Source organism: Ictalurus punctatus, chromosome 27 (genome assembly GCF_001660625.3).
Source record: "Ictalurus punctatus breed USDA103 chromosome 27, Coco_2.0, whole genome shotgun sequence".
Lineage (NCBI taxonomy): Eukaryota > Metazoa > Chordata > Actinopteri > Siluriformes > Ictaluridae > Ictalurus > Ictalurus punctatus.
The window spans coordinates 690,001-709,444 of NC_030442.2; the positions used below are offsets into that span (position 1 = coordinate 690,001).

Here is a 19,444-nt window from a genome sequence, read left to right on the forward strand (position 1 = left end):
TAATACTAGTCCGGATCCGTTCTGAAGTAATGGCATCCTTTTTCGTGCACATCACTGTCCTGTAGGACTCTACGGAAGCACCTGGGAGAACAGGAAGTGTCCATCTCTCTGACCATAGATGCCTTAGAAGAAACAGACCTGGGTAACTACACGTGTTTTGTGGAGAACGGGAACGGCAGACGGCAAGCAAACGTCCTGCTCACCAAGCGCGGTAAGAAACCAGACACAAAACAGACACACACTCTTGCTAACACATGAATAAACTCTGATGCACATGAAGCATGTGAAGATTTTACGGTCGCTCGAAATGCTTCTTCGTGATTGGTTAACGTAACGCACATACACAGCAGATGACTGTATACGTGTCAAAAAAACACAGTGATTGTGTCATCAACCATGATGATGTTCATAAAAGGTCAATGTGATTCATCACTGTGATTCCACCATATTTTATCAACCCAGACATTCAACCAGTGTGTTGCCTAGTTTGTTTACCCACATTTGATTGGTTACCAGTGATTAACAAACAAGATTTAAAAAAAAAAAAAAAAAAAAAAAAAAAAAACAGCTTTAACCAATTGAAATTAATTCCTGCCAAGCACATCTTCTTAGCACAAAAGTCAAATATCTGTAAGTGACCTTGCTCAAGGACTGCTGTTTTTATATTTTTTTCTGCTTTTTGTGAGTCCCCAATGGTCCTATGTAGGGTCTCTAAGCCAAACAGCATAGTTACCATTGTTGCTAAGTGACATCCTGTATGCATTTATGAGCGACTTTCTTCGATTCCTGCTCTCTCCTTGCCTTTCAGTGATACTCTATAATCAAAATGGTTGCACTCATTCTTTGGCAAGAGGTTTGAATTCACATCTGGAAGGATTGTTAAGGGGTAAGAAATAGCAATACAAAGGAAACAACAAATCCATGGCCACTTTCATCTCTGTTTCGGTTCCGTGGAGAGAAAGAGAGCGTACGAGTGGGTAGATTGCATTTAATCTGTTTTGGAGCCGTCTATTTTTCACAGCATATTTAGCTCGGCGCAGGCCTGTCCTCGGCGCTGTTGTACGCTGCTCGGCAGGTCCAGAGCCTCAGGGTCTTCTGGTAATGGAATCTCCTGCAGTGTGTGTTCAATGTCAGCGTGGGATGGATGGAGGCCACTTGTGATGCAGCTGGACCGGCATAAAGACTGTGCCCAGTTTGATACCTGCAGGAAATTTTAATTATGCATCAACAAATGCAGATGCTTTTATTTGGAGTCAATAGAAGTGCTATAATGCAGATGTATGTGTTCAGATCACTAATGAACTAGTCAAGTCAGATGAAAAATTTAGCAGAGCGTCTACGAAGCGAACGTTAAACATTATGATGGTGAGCAATGGCGGGCAGATGGAGCAGAGCAGCACCCTATACAGTACATCGCCGGTTTTTCGCAGCGTGTTAAACGGTCCGTTTTTCAGCAGGTTTTTTTTTTTTTTTATGTTCACACCCAGGCGTTAAACGCGGGCGATGCGCTGAATGAGAGTACAAATTCATTCCCTGACAGTAGATGGCGCTTATTGAAAAGCAGAAATACAAAAAATAAAGTTCAATCTTGTTTTATAGCACAAAACCTAACATGTATGATGTACAGAACTATGTCTATTGTAATATATACTGTACAGTATTGCAAAGATTTGGAGAGGGAAAGCAGGATTGTCAGTGGATAACAGGAGTTCTTTCACCAGAAATGTGTGGGCGAAATAATTTTGGGTTCGTTTCAGGTCTGTAAAGTTTTTGAAATCTTGTAGGGCTGGAAAATTTTCTGAAAGCTGGTAAGCGCATCTGTTATATTAAACACAGGTACAAACGCATATCTAAAACCACTGAAAACATTCTGCTGGACTTTTTTCTGGATGACTTCATCAGCTGTCTACTACTCTAAAAATGGAGTAGATGGCATCTTATAGCACAAGTCAAGCCTTTTGATTTCAATTTATTTGAGGTTATATCGTTATTAATGTCGTCCTGCCCCACCAAAATCTACGATCGTGAGCCTTTTTCACCCCAATCAATCACCTACCTCCCCCCACAGGGTCATGGCTTTGGTACGGTCGACACGGTATACAGGCTAACCGCTGCACCGCTCTGGAGAATGAGGTTAAGTGTGCATTTAACATGAGAGATATATATTTTCCCGTAGGCGGAATCATGTGCTAGGAGGCCATAACAGACCTACAAGGCTATAAACGTTACTCTGATTTATGAATCTTAAATCTCGGCGATTTAAAATTGTCTCTATATTTTTAACAAGGCAGAAACTGGGTGGTCTGGTGCAGTGAATAATACTACATCCATATCTGCCTGTTTAAATATTAACGCCATCCACAGCCTGAGAATCAGCCATGACTGACAGCTTCTTGTCCAAGAACAAAGAAGTGCTTATTCATCTTCTGTATTATTACACGTGTGTGTGTGGCCTTTCTAAAAGTTAAAACGAGCCCCACTGGTGGTCGTTCATGACTTCGAATGCTCACTGAATAAAAGTCAGAAGTGCTTCGCTATGCTCGTTGTGCCTGACAAGCTGCAGGGACTGCGTCTTTTCAATTTTTATGCAAAAGTAGTTATACTTTATTTCTTTCATCCTTTTCAGAGTCTCTCTCTCTCTCTCTCTCTCTGTCCTTGATCTCAAAACTGCAGACACTCTATATTTAACATTTGACTCATCATTTTCTATTCACCACCCTTGTTATGAGCGATCATGTTTGGTTTGGTCTTGTCGATTTCCTTCTTCTGTGTGCAGCAGGGTTTTACAGGAAGTAAGTTTAAACCAGTGCATTTTATTTTTATCCAAAGTGCTGAACATGTACAGTACATTCGCACGTCTGACGAATTAAAGGGAACAACGATGGCTGGGTTGCGCTGTGGAAGACATTTATTTATTTATTTATTTATTTTACTGACACGTCACTGCGAATCAATCCAAAGTTCTTCTGACTGATCACCTTTATCCGAAGAAGAAGCATTTCTCTTCTGATATCTATTCGTCTTGCGTGACTCATCCACACCACCATGAGGGCTCAGTGAACAATTCGATGAGGATGGAAATGATATGCTTTGACCTTCACATTTACCAGCTCTCATCCAAATTGGACAGCTATGTGAGATTTTTGGAGGGACATGTTAGTGACGGCGCCCTCCATGACGATCAGTTGGCAAAACACTAACCGAGGGAACATCGTTTGAAAGAACGGCGTTCAGAGTTGCAGTGCCGGAGTGCAGTGAAGCTATTCAGACACTTCATGGTGGCCCGCACATTACTAAGACGTTTCCCCCTATAATTTGTCACCCATCTGTCCACAAACAGAGACAATATGACACTCATCTCAGTCAACAGTGTGGGAAGCATGTAGATGTGTCATGATTGAAATGATTAACAAAATGATGGTTATTATCTTGAACGACGTGAACAACATGACTAATGGAAGACCCTCTACTATACACATGTTTGAGTCTGTTGCAGATTTTCGTATCCCGTGGTGGGTTTGTTTGAGCTTTTGGAAAGTGATGGCAAGTTTATTTATTATCACTTCACACAAGACATTGAAATGCTAATGGCGATACAGTGATTAAAATAGAATGAAGACAGGTAGAGTATAATACGACAATATAGAAAAACACATTATATAATATAAGTAGGTGGGAAAACAATATGAGTAGTGTAGCTCGTACCGTGCTAAAGTAAGGTGTAGAGTACAGTGGACATGTAAGTTGACATGGTGACACTGGGAACAGAGGAAGGAATTGGGCTACAGGCTCTAGAGCTATTTAGAAACTTCATCACCTGAAGGTAAAACTGTTCTTCATCCTGCTTGTCCGTGACTGGATGCTCTAAAAACACTTGCCAGATGGCAGTCGGGAAAACAGATTGTGTGCTGAGTGACTGAGGACTGAGGTGATTTTGTGAGCCTTCCTCGGGCACCGTGTCCGGTAGATGTCCTGTAAAGTTGCGAGTCTGTTACCTGTGATGAGTTCTGCTGTTCTCACCAGTCTAAGGAGAGCCTTGCGGTTGCGGGCGGAGAAAAGTGCCGCACCATGCAGTGATGCAGAAAGTCAGGATGCTGTCTGTGGAACAGCAGAAGAAGTTATAAAGGATGTTAGGGGTCAGAGCAAACTTCTTGAGCTTCCACAGGAAATGCAGTAAGTAGCTGGGACTATTTATGAGATTATTGACAGAATGTAACAATAAGCTTTGTCCATTTTGTCCGTGTAATGTAATGAAGAACAGGGAATCAGTGTTCAAAGAGTTTTCATTTCCTGAGGCATTTCCTGAGGCCATGCCTGCGGAAGCTGTTCTGGTTCAGTTCTAGAACGTGGAATAGGCCTGTTTGGCCAAAGGTGTCCCCCAAACAAATAGAGTTAATGAAGATGACTTTGTCCCGATCCACCTAGGTTCTGATTCGTAATTAATCACGTGTTTGGAGATGTTAAAATGTAAAATAACCCCTTTACAAGTGTTGGACGTTTCCATTCCATCTGTGTCAGGGGTGTCAGACCCTATCTCACCGAACAGGCTACACAGCTACTAGTCCAGGCTCTTGTCGTATCAGAACTGGACTACTGCAACTCACTACTCTCGGGCCTCCCAGCAGCTCCATCAAACCCCTTCAGATGATTCAGAATGCAGCAGCACGCCTCGTCTTCAACCAGCCCAAGAGAACCCATGTCACACCCCTCTTCATCTCCCTCCACTGGCTTCCTGTAGCCGCCCGCATCAAATTCAAGGCCTTTATGATCACGTACAAGACCTTGTCTTGAACAGCGCCCCCTACCTCAACTCTCTCCTGAATGCTTACGTTCCCCTGCGATCAATCAACGACCGAAGCTTAGTAGTACCTACTCAGCGTGGCTCAAGACCCCTTTCCAGAACCTTCACACTAACTGTTCCTCAGTGGTGGAATGAACTTCAGGTCAAAACTGGCGTGAAATTTGTACGCATACATTATACACAAGTATGTCAAGCCTTAATGTGCTCCAACTTTAGGCATAAAAGAAGCCCGACTACACAGTGACAGACAAGACCAATTTGATGTTTATTTGGTCTCTAATTGGAAGGAAGCTAGTGAACGATAGTCAGAAGATTTGTCCTTGATACCCAGATATCCTTGATTCTACATGCTCTGTAAGTAGCCTGCAGTAGCATTTTTCTGCCAAAGAGGGAGTAATTCTAAAATCCTGTCATTCTGTAACTGGAGAAATTAATTTGCCATGCAGATTTTAATATTTCAAAACATTTTTCAGACACTGTAGTGAGCACAAATCATTAGGCCTCAAAGCGAGATCAGCAGAGCAGTGGAACAAGATGTTGTGCTCTGAATGTTATTACCCAGTGAAGCCACGGTGGTTAACACAGATCGACTGCATAATTCTAACTGTAGAGTCTTTTTTCCCCACCAGGAGCGTTCATTTGATGCAGCATATGGAAAGGATTTACTCCAAAAATTCGCGGAAACATCTCTGGAGCTCTTGGTTCTTAATCTTCTGCACTGAAGACACGGAGTTCACATCCCATGCTCAGATGTTTATTTCATAAGTGTAATGCTGCAGTATTAATGGGTTTCAGATCTACTGCGGCACTGTCATGTTGTCTGTGTAGAAATCTGTACGTTTTTACAGTCTCTAAGTCTCTATAGTCCAGAATAATTATTAGAATTAAACAGGTGCACACACACACACACACACACACACACACACACACACACACACACACACACACACACACACACACACACATAGCTGCCACATTATATATGTTCATGCACTCTCTCTCTCTTTCTCTCTCTCTCTCTCTCTCTCTCTCTCTCTCGCTCTCTCTCTCTCACTCTCTCTCTTTTCTTTTAAGAGCCCTTCAGCCCCAGAGAGTCTGAAAAATAGGCCATCTAATTAGAGGATGTGTTCAAATTAGAGAACAAAGATGCTTTGAAGATGCATTTCTACCTGTTACATATTGCTTTCTCTTTTAAACTTAATTAGCTACGGCACTCATCCATGCTGCAATTCGTGCCATTTGAAAGAATGACCCCATTCCCTTTTTTCCTGTTTAATGGCTGTTAGAAGTAATGAACTTTTCCTCTCAGCTCATTGTGTATCTTAATGCTCACTATTGACTTTTGGATCAGCTTTACTCTATTGTTTGGCCGTTTAGGATGTTGTTGTTTTTCCCCCTGAACATTCCTTGAGTTTCTAAAAACCTCTGAAATAGCCGTTGTTAAACTCGTACACGGGTGGCATGGTGGTACAGTGGGTAGCGTTGCAGAAACACGGCTCAAGCATTGATACTGAGCTCACACTAATGGAGTTCCATCTGTTTTCCTTCTGTCTGTGAGGGTTTCCTCCAGGTTCTCCAGTTTCCTCCCGGCTCCCAGAAACATGTGGATTACTACTCCAACCTACTTAGCTATGCCACATTGTCCCTAGATGTGAATGTTTATACATATTGATTGGGTGTCCTATCAAGGGTGTATTCTCAGGATTAGGCAGTAGATCCACTGTGATCAGGAGCGCACGGTGGCTTAATGGTTAGCACGTTTGCTGATTGCATGTCTAAAGTGTCCGTAGTGTATGAATGGGTGTGTGAGCGTGTATGTGATTGTGCGATGGACTGGCACCCTGTCCAGGGTGTACCTTGCCTTGTGCCCCATGCTCCCTGGGATAGGCTCCAGGTTCCCCCGTGAGCCTGAAAGGTGTAAGCGGTAGAAGATGGATGGATGGATCCACTGTGATCACTGTGAACAGGATAAAGTGGTTACAGAGGATGAATGAATGAATGACTCTCACATACAAAACATTATGTGAGTTAGAATCATTTTTCATTAGTGCCTGTGGATAGATGGAAAAAACATCTCAAGCAGTCTATAAATGTGTTTTTTAGGAAGGTTGACTCACCCAAATCCCCTCTGCTGTTCTTTTCTCTCGCCTCTGCCGATTGACGCGTTCTAGCCGACTGAGTGACCTGGCCCATTGTAAATCTTTTGGGCTTTTGCTCAGCGCGTGTGTTACCATTATGCAAGCACTTGGTGTACTGCCACCTCTGCCTGCATTCTTTTGATAATTGTTGTTTTCATTGCATCACCTGGCACTGACAGCACCTATAATAAGTTTTTAATGGCACCAGAGGTGTCTATGGTGACTTGGTTTTGCAGCACATTAGACAGCCTCTTCATTTTGAGTGCAAAGTAAAGATGGCTGAACTGTGATTGTGGATGAGATTGTGATTGTGGATGAGATTGTGATTGTGATTGTGGATGAGATTATGATTGTGGATGAGATTATGATTGTGGATGAGATTATGATTGTGGATGAGATTATGATTGTGGATGAGATTGTGATTGTGGATGAGGTTGTGATTGTGTATGTGATTGTGATTGTGATTGTGGATGAGATTGTGATTGTGATTGTGGATGAGATTGTGATTGTGATTGTGGATGAGATTGTGATTGTGATTGTGGATGAGATTGTGATTGTGATTGTGGATGAGATTATGATTGTGGATGTGATTGTGATTGTGGATGCGATTATGATTGTGGATGAGATTATGATTGTGATTGTGATTGTGGATGAGATTGTGATTGTGTATGTGATTGTGATTGTGATTGTGTATGAGATTGTGATTGTGATTGTGGATGAGATTGTGATTGTGGATGTGATTGTGATTGTGGATGAGATTGTGATTGTGGATGAGATTATGATTGTGATTGTGGATGAGGTTGTGATTGTGATTGTGGATGAGATTGTGATTGTGATTGTGGATGAGATTGTGATTGTGTATGTGATTGTGATTGTGGATGAGGTTGTGATTGTGTATGTGATTGTGATTGTGATTGTGGATGAGATTGTGATTGTGATTGTGGATGAGATTGTGATTGTGATTGTGGATGAGATTGTGATTGTGGATGTGATTGTGATTGTGGATGAGGTTGTGATTGTGTATGTGATTGTGATTGTGATTGTGGATGAGATTGTGATTGTGGATGTGATTGTGATTGTGGATGAGGTTGTGATTGTGTATGTGATTGTGATTGTGATTGTGGATGAGATTGTGATTGTGATTGTGGATGAGATTGTGATTGTGATTGTGGATGAGATTGTGATTGTGATTGTGGATGAGATTGTGATTGTGGATGAGATTGTGATTGTGGATGTGATTGTGATTGTGGATGAGATTGTGATTGTGATTGTGGATGTGATTGTGATTGTGGATGTGATTGTGATTGTGATTGTGGATGTGATTGTGATTGTGGATGAGATTGTGATTGTGGATGAGATTGTGATTGTGGATGAGATTGTGATTGTGATTGTGGATGAGATTGTGATTGTGGATGTGATTGTGATTGTGATTGTGGATGTGATTGTGATTGTGGATGAGATTGTGATTGTGGATGAGATTGTGATTGTGATTGTGGATGAGATTGTGATTGTGGATGAGATTATGATTGTGGATGAGGTTGTGATTGTGATTGTGTATGTGATTGTGATTGTGATTGTGGATGAGATTGTGATTGTGGATGTGATTGTGATTGTGGATGAGATTGTGATTGTGATTGTGGATGTGATTGTGATTGTGGATGTGATTGTGATTGTGATTGTGGATGTGATTGTGATTGTGGATGAGATTGTGATTGTGGATGAGATTGTGATTGTGGATGAGATTGTGATTGTGATTGTGGATGAGATTGTGATTGTGGATGTGATTGTGATTGTGATTGTGGATGTGATTGTGATTGTGGATGAGATTGTGATTGTGGATGAGATTGTGATTGTGATTGTGGATGAGATTGTGATTGTGGATGTGATTGTGATTGTGGATGAGATTATGATTGTGGATGAGGTTGTGATTGTGATTGTGTATGTGATTGTGATTGTGATTGTGGATGAGATTGTGATTGTGGATGTGATTGTGATTGTGGATGAGGTTGTGATTGTGTATGTGATTGTGATTGTGGATGAGATTGTGATTGTGGATGAGATTGTGATTGTGATTGTGGATGAGATTGTGATTGTGATTGTGGATGAGATTGTGATTGTGGATGTGATTGTGATTGTGGATGAGATTATGATTGTGGATGTGATTGTGATTGTGGATGAGATTGTGATTGTGGATGAGATTATGATTGTGGATGAGGTTGTGATTGTGATTGTGGATGAGATTGTGATTGTGGATGAGGTTGTGATTGTGATTGTGGATGAGATTGTGATTGTGATTGTGGATGAGATTGTGATTGTGGATGAGATTATGATTGTGGATGAGATTATGATTGTGGATGAGATTATGATTGTGGATGAGATTATGATTGTGATTGTGGATGAGACAATAAGAGTGGAGGACACTACGTAAAGTTGAAAACGTGTGTGTAGATGCTCACTGCATGTTTATCAGCTTAATCCTGCAGTGAAGATAGTGGTTTGCATGTTTGGATCTCACCTCCGGGGTCAGGGGTTTGATTCCCACCTCCGCCCTGTGTGTGTGGAGTTTGCATGTTCTCCCTGTGCCTCTGGGTTTCCGCCGGATTCTCCGGTTTCCTCCCCAAGTCCAAAGACATGCGCTGTAGGCTGATTGGCATTTCTAAATTGTCTGTAATGTGTGAGCGATTGTGACCTGTGATGGGTTGGCACCATGTCCAGGGTGTCCCCCGCCCTGGCATAGGCTCCAGGCTTCCTGTGACCCTGTGAAGGATAAGTGGTACAGAAGATGGATGGAGGATTAGGCCCATATGAAAGACTATAGGACTATAGGACTTGCATCAAGGATAAGGCAATTTAATTCAATTTTAGTGAGCACTATACCAAAAATAAAGACAAATACTGCGTTAGAAGACAAATTAATGATAAAATTTACAGGCTTCGGTACAGCTTTTGACTCTCAGCATGTGAACTGTTTCCTCACTGAGAGCTGTGTGTTTGCAAGCATTAAACAAAGCATTATCTTCTTCTTCTTCTTTTTTTCCCAGCCACACAAACACACAAGATGCATTCTGTGTCAGGAAGGCAAATCAGCTAGCTCCTTTTCCATTTGCATGACACTAAGCCTCCAAACAATGAACCACATCCATCTTCCCCCTCTCGTCCCCCCCCCCCTCCTCCTTTCAGCTTCTTTCCTGAGTCATCCCTGCATTCTCCTTTCCTAGAAGAGAGCAAATAGCAGTGACTGATTCCTCAGCAGCCGCTGTCCAAATATCAGCTCTGACAGATCGAGATGGCAGCAGCTCCATCTAATAGAGAGAGAGAGAAAGAGAGAGAGAGAGGAAGGATGAATCATACAACACCAAGTGGCTTTGTAAAATCTATTGGCACATCAGTGAAGCATAGACCTGCCAGTTCACAGATAATTTGTCTTAATCTACACAGCAGTCAGGAGGAGAGAGGACGAGCGATGGACAGAAAGAGAGAGAGCAGCGGTGATGGACGGGTCAGTGATGGACGTGGCAGATATGGTTAGAACACAACGGATCTTTAGGACGGATGTTAGAAAGAGGAGAGTGAGAGGAGGAAAAAGAAAAGAATAGGGACAGAAGCTAGATGAAGTTAGTAATATAGTGTGGCTCTACGAACATGTGCAGCTTTTATGCCTGTGTTATCGTGTGGACCTATATGCATAGTGTGTGTGTGTGTGTGTGTGTGTGTGTGTGTGTGTGTGTGTGTGTGTGTGTGTGTGTGTGAATCCTTGTTGCTTTCTGGCCATTGTGGTCTGAAATGAGCTTGTATGGGTTTATGTGATGAATTGAGACAAATGCAGTGCATACTAGAACAAGCAAACATTAGTCAGCTGATGGGCCATGCATACAGTCTGAAACATCCAGCTGCAAAGCCTGAAAGCATCTCTCTCTCTCTCACACACACACACACACACACACACACACACACACACACACACACACACACACACAGTCCAGTTCCTTTTTAGCCCCTGTATTCTATCTGCATGCTACACGTATCCTAGCAGTAGCCATATTGGAAACTGGCAATTGAAGCAGTGATGAGTTAGACCTAAATCAATTTTCCTTAAGTGGTTTTGGAGGATTTGGACCGTTGCAATTCATTCTTTGCAACAAAGCTACACAAGTGTGGTTCTTTAACATGGGGAAATGTGCCTTAACTATGTCTAATTGGCAGAATGGCTTACATCCTTTTCTGCATCACTTCCTCCGGTCGGGTGTCGCCTCCCTCTACATTACACTCTATCCACATTCAGACACTGGAGTATTGCCTTGCTCAGCTTTTATGGATGTTGTCGAGCCCACTAGGATGATGGATATTGAGGCTGCGAGGAGAGTTCGATCATCGATAAAACTGGCCGCATGAACGCTAAACATTTGATCCTGTTGAATCTTTGTGGACCGCAGGAAGCTGCTCACAAGCAGTGTTTCCATTTACAGTACCACAAAGTGTGTGTGTGTGTGTGTGGGGGGGGGGGGGGGTGTTGGTGTCAGGGGAGTATTGTCTAACAGGCTTCTACTCAAGCAGCTACCTAAGGAATAGCTGTGGAGTCTTTTTTTCTCGGTCAAATGTTAACTCAATAGCGAGGTTGTTGTGCACGTTGTAAATAAATCTCTCTTCTCTTCTCGTCTTGTCCTCTCTCTGTGTGTTTCTCAGCAGAGCTCATGTACACAGTGGAGCTGGCCGGTGGACTGGGTGCCATTTTCCTCTTGCTCGTCTTCCTGGTCACCCTGTACAAATGCTACAGAATTGAGCTCATGCTCTTTTATAGGAACCACTTTGGCAGCGAGGACTTGGATGGCGGTAAGACAGCGATGACTTAAGACCTCTATATGCTTTAACAATAGGAGTAATAAATGGTTTATACAAAAGGTTTATTTGCTACATTAATTTTTATTGACTGTTGTGTGTGAATTTAATTGTGATAGACACAAACACTGAATATGAGCAACATGTATATACAAATGCTAACAATGCTAAGTAGAATTAAAAGTCAGTAGAATTTGAGTGATTTGAGTGTAGAAAGTATAGAAACATTAGATGCTCTATTCACTGCTGCTACTACAATAGGTTTTGCAGGTCTGTAGCATGTCTATGAAGGGATTTGAGGCTGCCTTAAGATACATAACACCTTCAACGTTATGGACACTGGAGACATGTCCCTACCACTTTTTGATATGCCCAGTTTTATGTCCAGGAATAAAAACCCTCACATTTTACTCTTTACATTTGTATTTAGACCTAAACAAGTACTTAATTCTCTCATCCAACCAAAGACTGTACATCAATTGAATGGGTTCAGTTTAACATCCAGTCAAGTTCTTCATTGTAGATATGACAAACAGGAATCATGCCAGTTCATCACCTGCTGTGACCTTCTCATGCTACACAGTGTAGTTAATCTGTAGCTGTAGCTATCCATGTACTTTGGTAGATGGTACTACGGAACCACTGCACTGCGGTGGTTGTCTCCTTAGATGCCTCCTTTGCCTCCCTAGAAGGTATGAACCCCATCTAATTTGAAGCAGGTTGAGGTAGGTTTCGCTAATTTGCGCACATTAGCTTGGTATGGTTTTAAAAGTTCTTTGCTAATACCACAATAGACTAGAATCAGTTCCAGTAGCTAACATAACTGGCTAGGCAGCAAGACAAATTATATCTAATTGTAAATATTGCAAAACTACCGAGATTGAATGAGATTTTTAGTCAAAATGGCATACTTTGAACCAAAAAATCATCTTTTAATTAGTTTTGGACAAGTAATAGAATTTACTTTGAAACATGAAGCATGACGTTATTTTAAGTATTTTAAGTACTTGATTACACTTAAAAACAGTAACTTTGTTTACTTTCACAGTACATTTTCTAGCGGGATACTTCCACCTGTAATTGAGTAAGATTTTGACACGACATCTATACTTTTACTTTTAAGTATAATTTCTCAGTACTTTATCTTCCCCTAGTAATAAAGTGATCCTTATACGGTACGATCAAATCTATACATTGTACAAATGGCTATCCATGAATAAGACACACGTGAGTTTATATAAGGTTTTATTTCACATGTTTTTCTCACACATGTAAACTTCCAAAGCATTCAACATGGATTCAATACTAGCTTGATCAAATCAGCTGGGTTCAACAGATATTCACAAAATGATAGTCAGAAATTAGTAGGAGCTAGAAATTCCAAGCTTTCAAATTTTTCACATAAAAACAATTAGCAATAACAAAATCCATCCATCCATCTTCTATATCGCTTATCCTTCCTTCAGGGTCGTGGGGAACCTGGAGCCTATCCCAGGGAGCATTGGGCACAAGGCGGGGTACACCCTGGACAGGGTGCCAGTCCATCACAGGGCAGCAATAACAAAATGAATGTTTTTGATGTTTTTGAATGAGAAAATAAGAATGTTTTGTATTCAAGTATATAAAATACCTTTAAGGGTGCACGGTGGCTTAGTGGTTAGCACGTTCGTCTCACACCTCCAGGGTCGGGGATTCAATTCCCACCGTGGCCCTGTGTGTGTGGAGTTCGCATGTTCTCCTCGTGCTGCGGGGGTTTCCTCCGGGTACTCCGGTTTCCTCCCCCAGTCCAAAGACATGCATGGTAGGCTGATTGGTGTGTCTGAAGTGTCCGTAGTGTATGAATGGGTGTGTGAGTGTGTGTGTGATTGTGCCCTGTCCAGGGTGTACCCCGCCTTGTGCCCCATGCTTCCTGGGATAGACTCCAGGTTCCCCGTGACCCTGAAAAGGATAAAGCGGTATAGAAGATGGATGGAAACTACCTTTACAATAGCATACAGTGTCTATCATAAAAAGTTTAATGAATGTGTTTTCTAAAGCAGGCGTTACAGACTTTAGGCTAGCTATTTACAATATGCTTGCCTGTACCAATTTTAATGAAGTTCACTACCAAATATTATGATCCTTAACTAATATTGCAGGTCTAACCTGAGGATAACTCATCTACACTCATCTAGCAATTTATTAGGAACACCAACATGCAATTTTCCAATCAGTCAATCATGTGACATCAGTTCAGTGCATAACATCGATGCAGATAGAGATCAAGAGCTTCAGTTAATGATCACATCAAATATCAGAATGGAAGTAATGTGATCGCAGTGACCTTTGCTAGGCCATGATTGTTAGCGGTTTGAGTATTTCATAATCTGCAGATCTCCTGGTATTTCTACACACAACAGTCTGTAGAGTTTATACAGAATGGTGCAGCAGTTCTGCAGGTGGAAACGCTTTGTTTATGAGCGAGATCAGAGGAGAATGGCCAGAGAGTGTCTAAATGACAGGAGGTCTATAGTAAATAATCACTCTTCACAACCGTGGTGAGCAGAAAAGCATCTTAGAACACGCTGAACCGTGAAGAGGATGTTCTACGGCAGCAGAAGACCACATCGAGTTCCGGTCGATGAAAAACACCAGGCAAAATTTGTAATCTTTACATTATCTTTCCCATCTGGCACCGACACCCACGCCAAGTCCAAATCACTTAGATCAAATGTTCCTCATTGTGATGTTTGATGCGAACATTAACCTGAAGCTTTTGTCCTCTAGGTATATGACGTTATGTATTGTGTCGCTGCCACACGATTGAACGATTAGATAATTGTACGAGTGAGCAGCTGTTAATAATGAAGTGGCCAGTGAGTGTATGTGAAGAACTGGACTTATCGTCCATCATATCTCAATCATGCCTCGATAGAGTAAAACATACACCTTTCAGTGATGTAATTTAGGACTGTAGGATTCTGGGTGAAACAGGAATCACGATATTAGAATTCAGATCACGATGGTCACTCGTGTTTGTTTGAACAACGTTGTGCGGAAAAAATATGGCTGTTTATTGGATTCTTACATTACTGTAGCAGACCGTGTGTAACCAGTAAGCCAGCGGAATAGTGGCTCTGTGAGTGCAGATACTGTGGAGTAATGCAGTCTATACAATTCCTAATTAATGTTGTTGAAGCACAAACAAATCCAGGAGCGGTGAAATATCGTGTGTATGGAACCTTCACACTGAAGTGTGTTTATACGCCAGACGTGTAACAGCAATTCACACCACCTCTCTGGTTATTAATGTTTCATCATTTAAAAATCTTTAGAACCCTGACCTGCTACTCTTTTATTGTGGGCTCTAATGAACATATACATTTCATCCCCATGCTCTGTTTATTTCCTTCAGTCGCAGCTGAGAAATTACAAGCAGTTTATTTGATGAATTGTGTTCAGTGGTGTGCCTCGCTCTGCCTGACATTCCATTAAACAAATTGAATGGGGCTTGAACTTTAGAACAGGACAACATTGGCTAAATATTTCAACACATTTAACATTGTCGGTCTGGATTTATCTTTTTTAAATTGTCTAAGTTTTTCAGGAGGACCTAGAATAGATATTTTCTAAAATGTTCAAAAAAATGTCTATTTCTTTCTAAAAAAAAATGACTGAAATGACCTTCTGTCAAATCTAGCTTTAACTATTATAAGATTACAATAAACCAAATATAAGATCATTAAACCTACTGCTAGATATTCTTTACTCATTTCGAGCTTGAAATAGTCTTTTTTCTCTGTTGGCAGATATGTTTCCGTGCAGAAGCAACATTATCTGTCAAACATTTTACAAAATGAAATTAGTTAAAAAATGTCTAGAAAGACGTTTAATATTCGTATATTTTGCTTATGATAATGTTCCAATATAGAAATACTAGTTAAATCTGATTATATTCAAGATATTGCCATGCTTTATTTATTTATTTGTTTATTTATTTATTTATTTGTTTATTTATTTATTTATTTATTTATTTATTTATTTTGCAGTGCAGTCATGTTTCAAAAGGAACTAAAACTTTTCTGGAGTGGTTGTCAGCATGAGGTTATTCATAATGTCCTCTAACAGGCATTGGCAGGCATCTGTGCTGGAATTAGGAGATGGAGAGAGAGAGCGAGCGAGTGAGAGAGAGAGAGAGTTAGATAGAGAAAGAGCCGGTGAAAGGAGGAGGGGGGTATGGGAGAAGAAAAAAATATTACTCAAGAGCCAAGGGACATGGCATATAGGATGTCACTAAGTCTACAAAGCTGTTTTGATTTGTTTTTTTCTGAAGTCATGCATATTTTCTTCTTTTCTTTTTAGCCATCTTGATGCTTGACATTCTGGAGCTTTCTTGCTATTACTGCAAGAGTTGCACGGCTGTCCCTCTCCTGGGTTTGAGCTTAATAGATGGCTCTAAGGCAGATAGGAGAAGGGGGAGCAGGATAGGGATGAAGGGGACTTAACGTGAGTGCCTTGAACTTAATTCCAAACAGCAATTGTCTCCTTTAATTGTAGCACTCCAGTGAGCTCGGGGGAGAGGGAAACAGATTTTCAATTTGCTCTCAGTTTAAGGGGATCAGTTTCAATAAGCCAGCAGGCCATGCCCACAGCTCCCTGAAGAGATGCACATGTCCCAGATACACAGAGGTGATTATTCGTCTTCCAACCTCTCTGTCTCTCTCTCTCTCTCTCTCTCTCTCCTGCCTGCTTGCTGTCTCTCACACATATATCCCTCCCCCTCAGTGAGTCTAGTAGCTGAGGAATCTGTTTGTCAAGATCTTCGTTTTTACCGAATCATGTTGCAAGATGTAAGAGGTTGGGTCAATGGCCTCTCCAGTTAAATGAAGTTCCCGATCTTGACGTGACACTCGGGGCATCTTAGAATTATCGGAATTACAACCTGCTGAATGGGGAAAAGTGTTCAAGTGGCACTTTGAGCTGTAATTACTAGTGAGAACCTTAGGCAAGAATTGTTCCATAATAGCTGTCTCTTGTCCCATTTTTATTTTTTTACAAATATCAAGTGCGTGCTTAACATCACTGATCCTAGTAATCACTCTTCCCCTTTTACAGTCCCGTACAGATCAATGATCAAGCAAAGGGAAACATGAACGCAGGAATAGAAGTATTTATTTTTTAACCTTATATAACCTCAGCCTAAATTTAAATGGGGCCATCTGGGTATATATTTACATTTTAAAAATATTTATACTTCATTAGCATCGGGTGATTTGCATGTTTTTTTTTTTTGTTTGTTTACTGCAAAACAATGAGAGCATACAGAATTAAATCATTTGAATGAATAACATGAATAATAAAACAGTTACATCGTGCTTGTTTTTACAACCTGTGCCCAAGTCACCTTGAGGAACGGAAATAAGATTTAGACTACAAAAAGTTTGGTGTGTCAGACCAACAGCTGGTGCTTTGATTGAATCCGCTTGATGGTAAACTTAATCCCCGGATTGGTGAATATGTGTTCATGGTGTATTGTAGCAATCGTCTGAATTAGCTGAAAGACAGAAAATGGAACATCAGCTGTGATACGATGACGAGGAGGATGAAGAGGACTGTGTATACAGAGACGGTGACGAGGAGGATGAAGAGGACTGTGTATACAGATACGGGGATGAGGATGATGAAGAGGACTCTGTATACAGATACGGTGACGAGGAGGATGAAGAGGACTGTGTATACAGATACGGTGATGAGGAGGATGAAGAGGACTCTGTATACAGATACGGTGACGAGGAGGATGAAGAGGACTGTGTATACAGATACGGTGACGAGGAGGATGAAGAGGACTGTGTATACAGATACGGTGATGAGGAGGATGAAGAGGACTCTGTATACAGATACGGTGACGAGGAGGATGAAGAGGACTGTGTATACAGATACGGTGATGAGGAGGATGAAGAGGACTCTGTATACAGATACGGTGACGAGGAGGATGAAGAGGACTGTGTATACAGATACGGTGATGAGGATGATGAAGAGGACTCTGTATACAGATACGGTGACGAGGAGGATGAAGAGGACTGTGTATACAGAGACGGTGACGAGGAGGATGAAGAGGACTGTGTATACAGATACGGGGATGAGGATGATGAAGAGGACTCTGTATACAGATACGGTGACGAGGAGGATGAAGAGGACTGTGTATACAGATACGGTGATGAGGAGGATGAAGAGGACTCTGTATACAGATACGGTGACGAGGAGGATGAAGAGGACTGTGTATACAGATACGGGGATGAGGATGATGAAGAGGACTCTGTATACAGATACGGTGACGAGGAGGATGAAGAGGACTGTGTATACAGATACGGTGACGAGGAGGATGAAGAGGACTCTGTATACAGATACGGTGATGAGGAGGATGAAGAGGACTCTGTATACAGATACGGTGACGAGGAGGATGAAGAGGACTGTGTATACAGATACGGGGATGAGGATGATGAAGAGGACTCTGTATACAGATACGGTGACGAGGAGGATGAAGAGGACTGTGTATACAGATACGGTGATGAGGAGGATGAAGAGGACTCTGTATACAGATACGGTGACGAGGAGGATGAAGAGGACTGTGTATACAGATACGGGGATGAGGATGATGAAGAGGACTCTGTATACAGATACGGTGACGAGGAGGATGAAGAGGACTGTGTATACAGATACGGTGACGAGGAGGATGAAGAGGACTCTGTATACAGATACGGTGACGAGGAGGATGAAGAGGACTCTGTATACAGATACCGTGCTGCAGTGTACACCGTGATTAAAAATATCACGGCATTCAATAACACATTACACATAACACAGTATCAGAAAATTATAGTTCCTGTGTGAAATGTAGAATTTGAAGTTTATTGATTTACTGGCCACGAAGTGTTGATTATGAGTCACATGACTTGTATACACAATTCTGATTCAAACTCAAAGTTAATTTCTGGATCAATCTATCCAGAAAAACGTAAGGTGTTAATTATTGTCAGTTTTGTATTGGCCAAAACGTTCCTCCGAATATTTTGGAGTTCGCTTGATTTTTTGTTCGTTTCTGTGATCACAAAATGACAGAATCCTGGAGGGACTGAAGAAAGACGTCAGTAGCCTTTGGAGTATTATTTATTGACTGGCAAAGATCTGCAAGTTGTTTTTTTAGAATACTTTTTATACTTATTTTTTACAAGTGAATGAATACACAAAATCCTCTAGTCATACCTTTGCAACTTATGAAAAGACATCAGTGTCAGAAAGATGGTAATTGGATCTAATGCAAGTGCGCCTCGTCCCTCAGGGTTGAAATGGTTTAAGTATGCTAAATGTCTATAACACGATGGATTTTGGCCATGCCGGGGGCCAAAAACGCTGCTTTGTTGTTGTTGTTGTTGTTGTTGTTTCAAAACATAAGGGCAGGGAGTGATATTAGAAAACTGGAATATATATATAGTATATAATCTTGTAAAGCAATTTCCCTAATGAGTGGAAAACATGTCGGTGCACGTTCAAAAGGTAGCTGGCATTAGTTAAAAAGACTAGCAGACTAATTCACGGAAATATGCTAATATAATATACTGTGAAGGACAGCTAGTCAGGAACAGAAAGGGTGATCTTATTTGCATAATGCGAACTCTTTCCGATGTGCTTT

The 19,444-nt window shown here is 41.3% G+C and overlaps 1 protein-coding gene across 1 annotated transcript in view; it reads left to right on the plus strand.

Annotated features, from left to right (window-relative positions):
• il1rapl1b (interleukin 1 receptor accessory protein-like 1b) overlaps positions 1-19,444 on the plus strand; it is a 313,259-nt gene that overhangs the window by 279,142 nt on the left and 14,673 nt on the right. The window contains exons 8-9 of the mRNA XM_017458332.3: positions 66-211; positions 11,623-11,769. Coding sequence (XP_017313821.1) covers positions 66-211; positions 11,623-11,769 — 293 coding nt within the window. The remainder of the gene's footprint in view (positions 1-65; positions 212-11,622; positions 11,770-19,444) is intronic.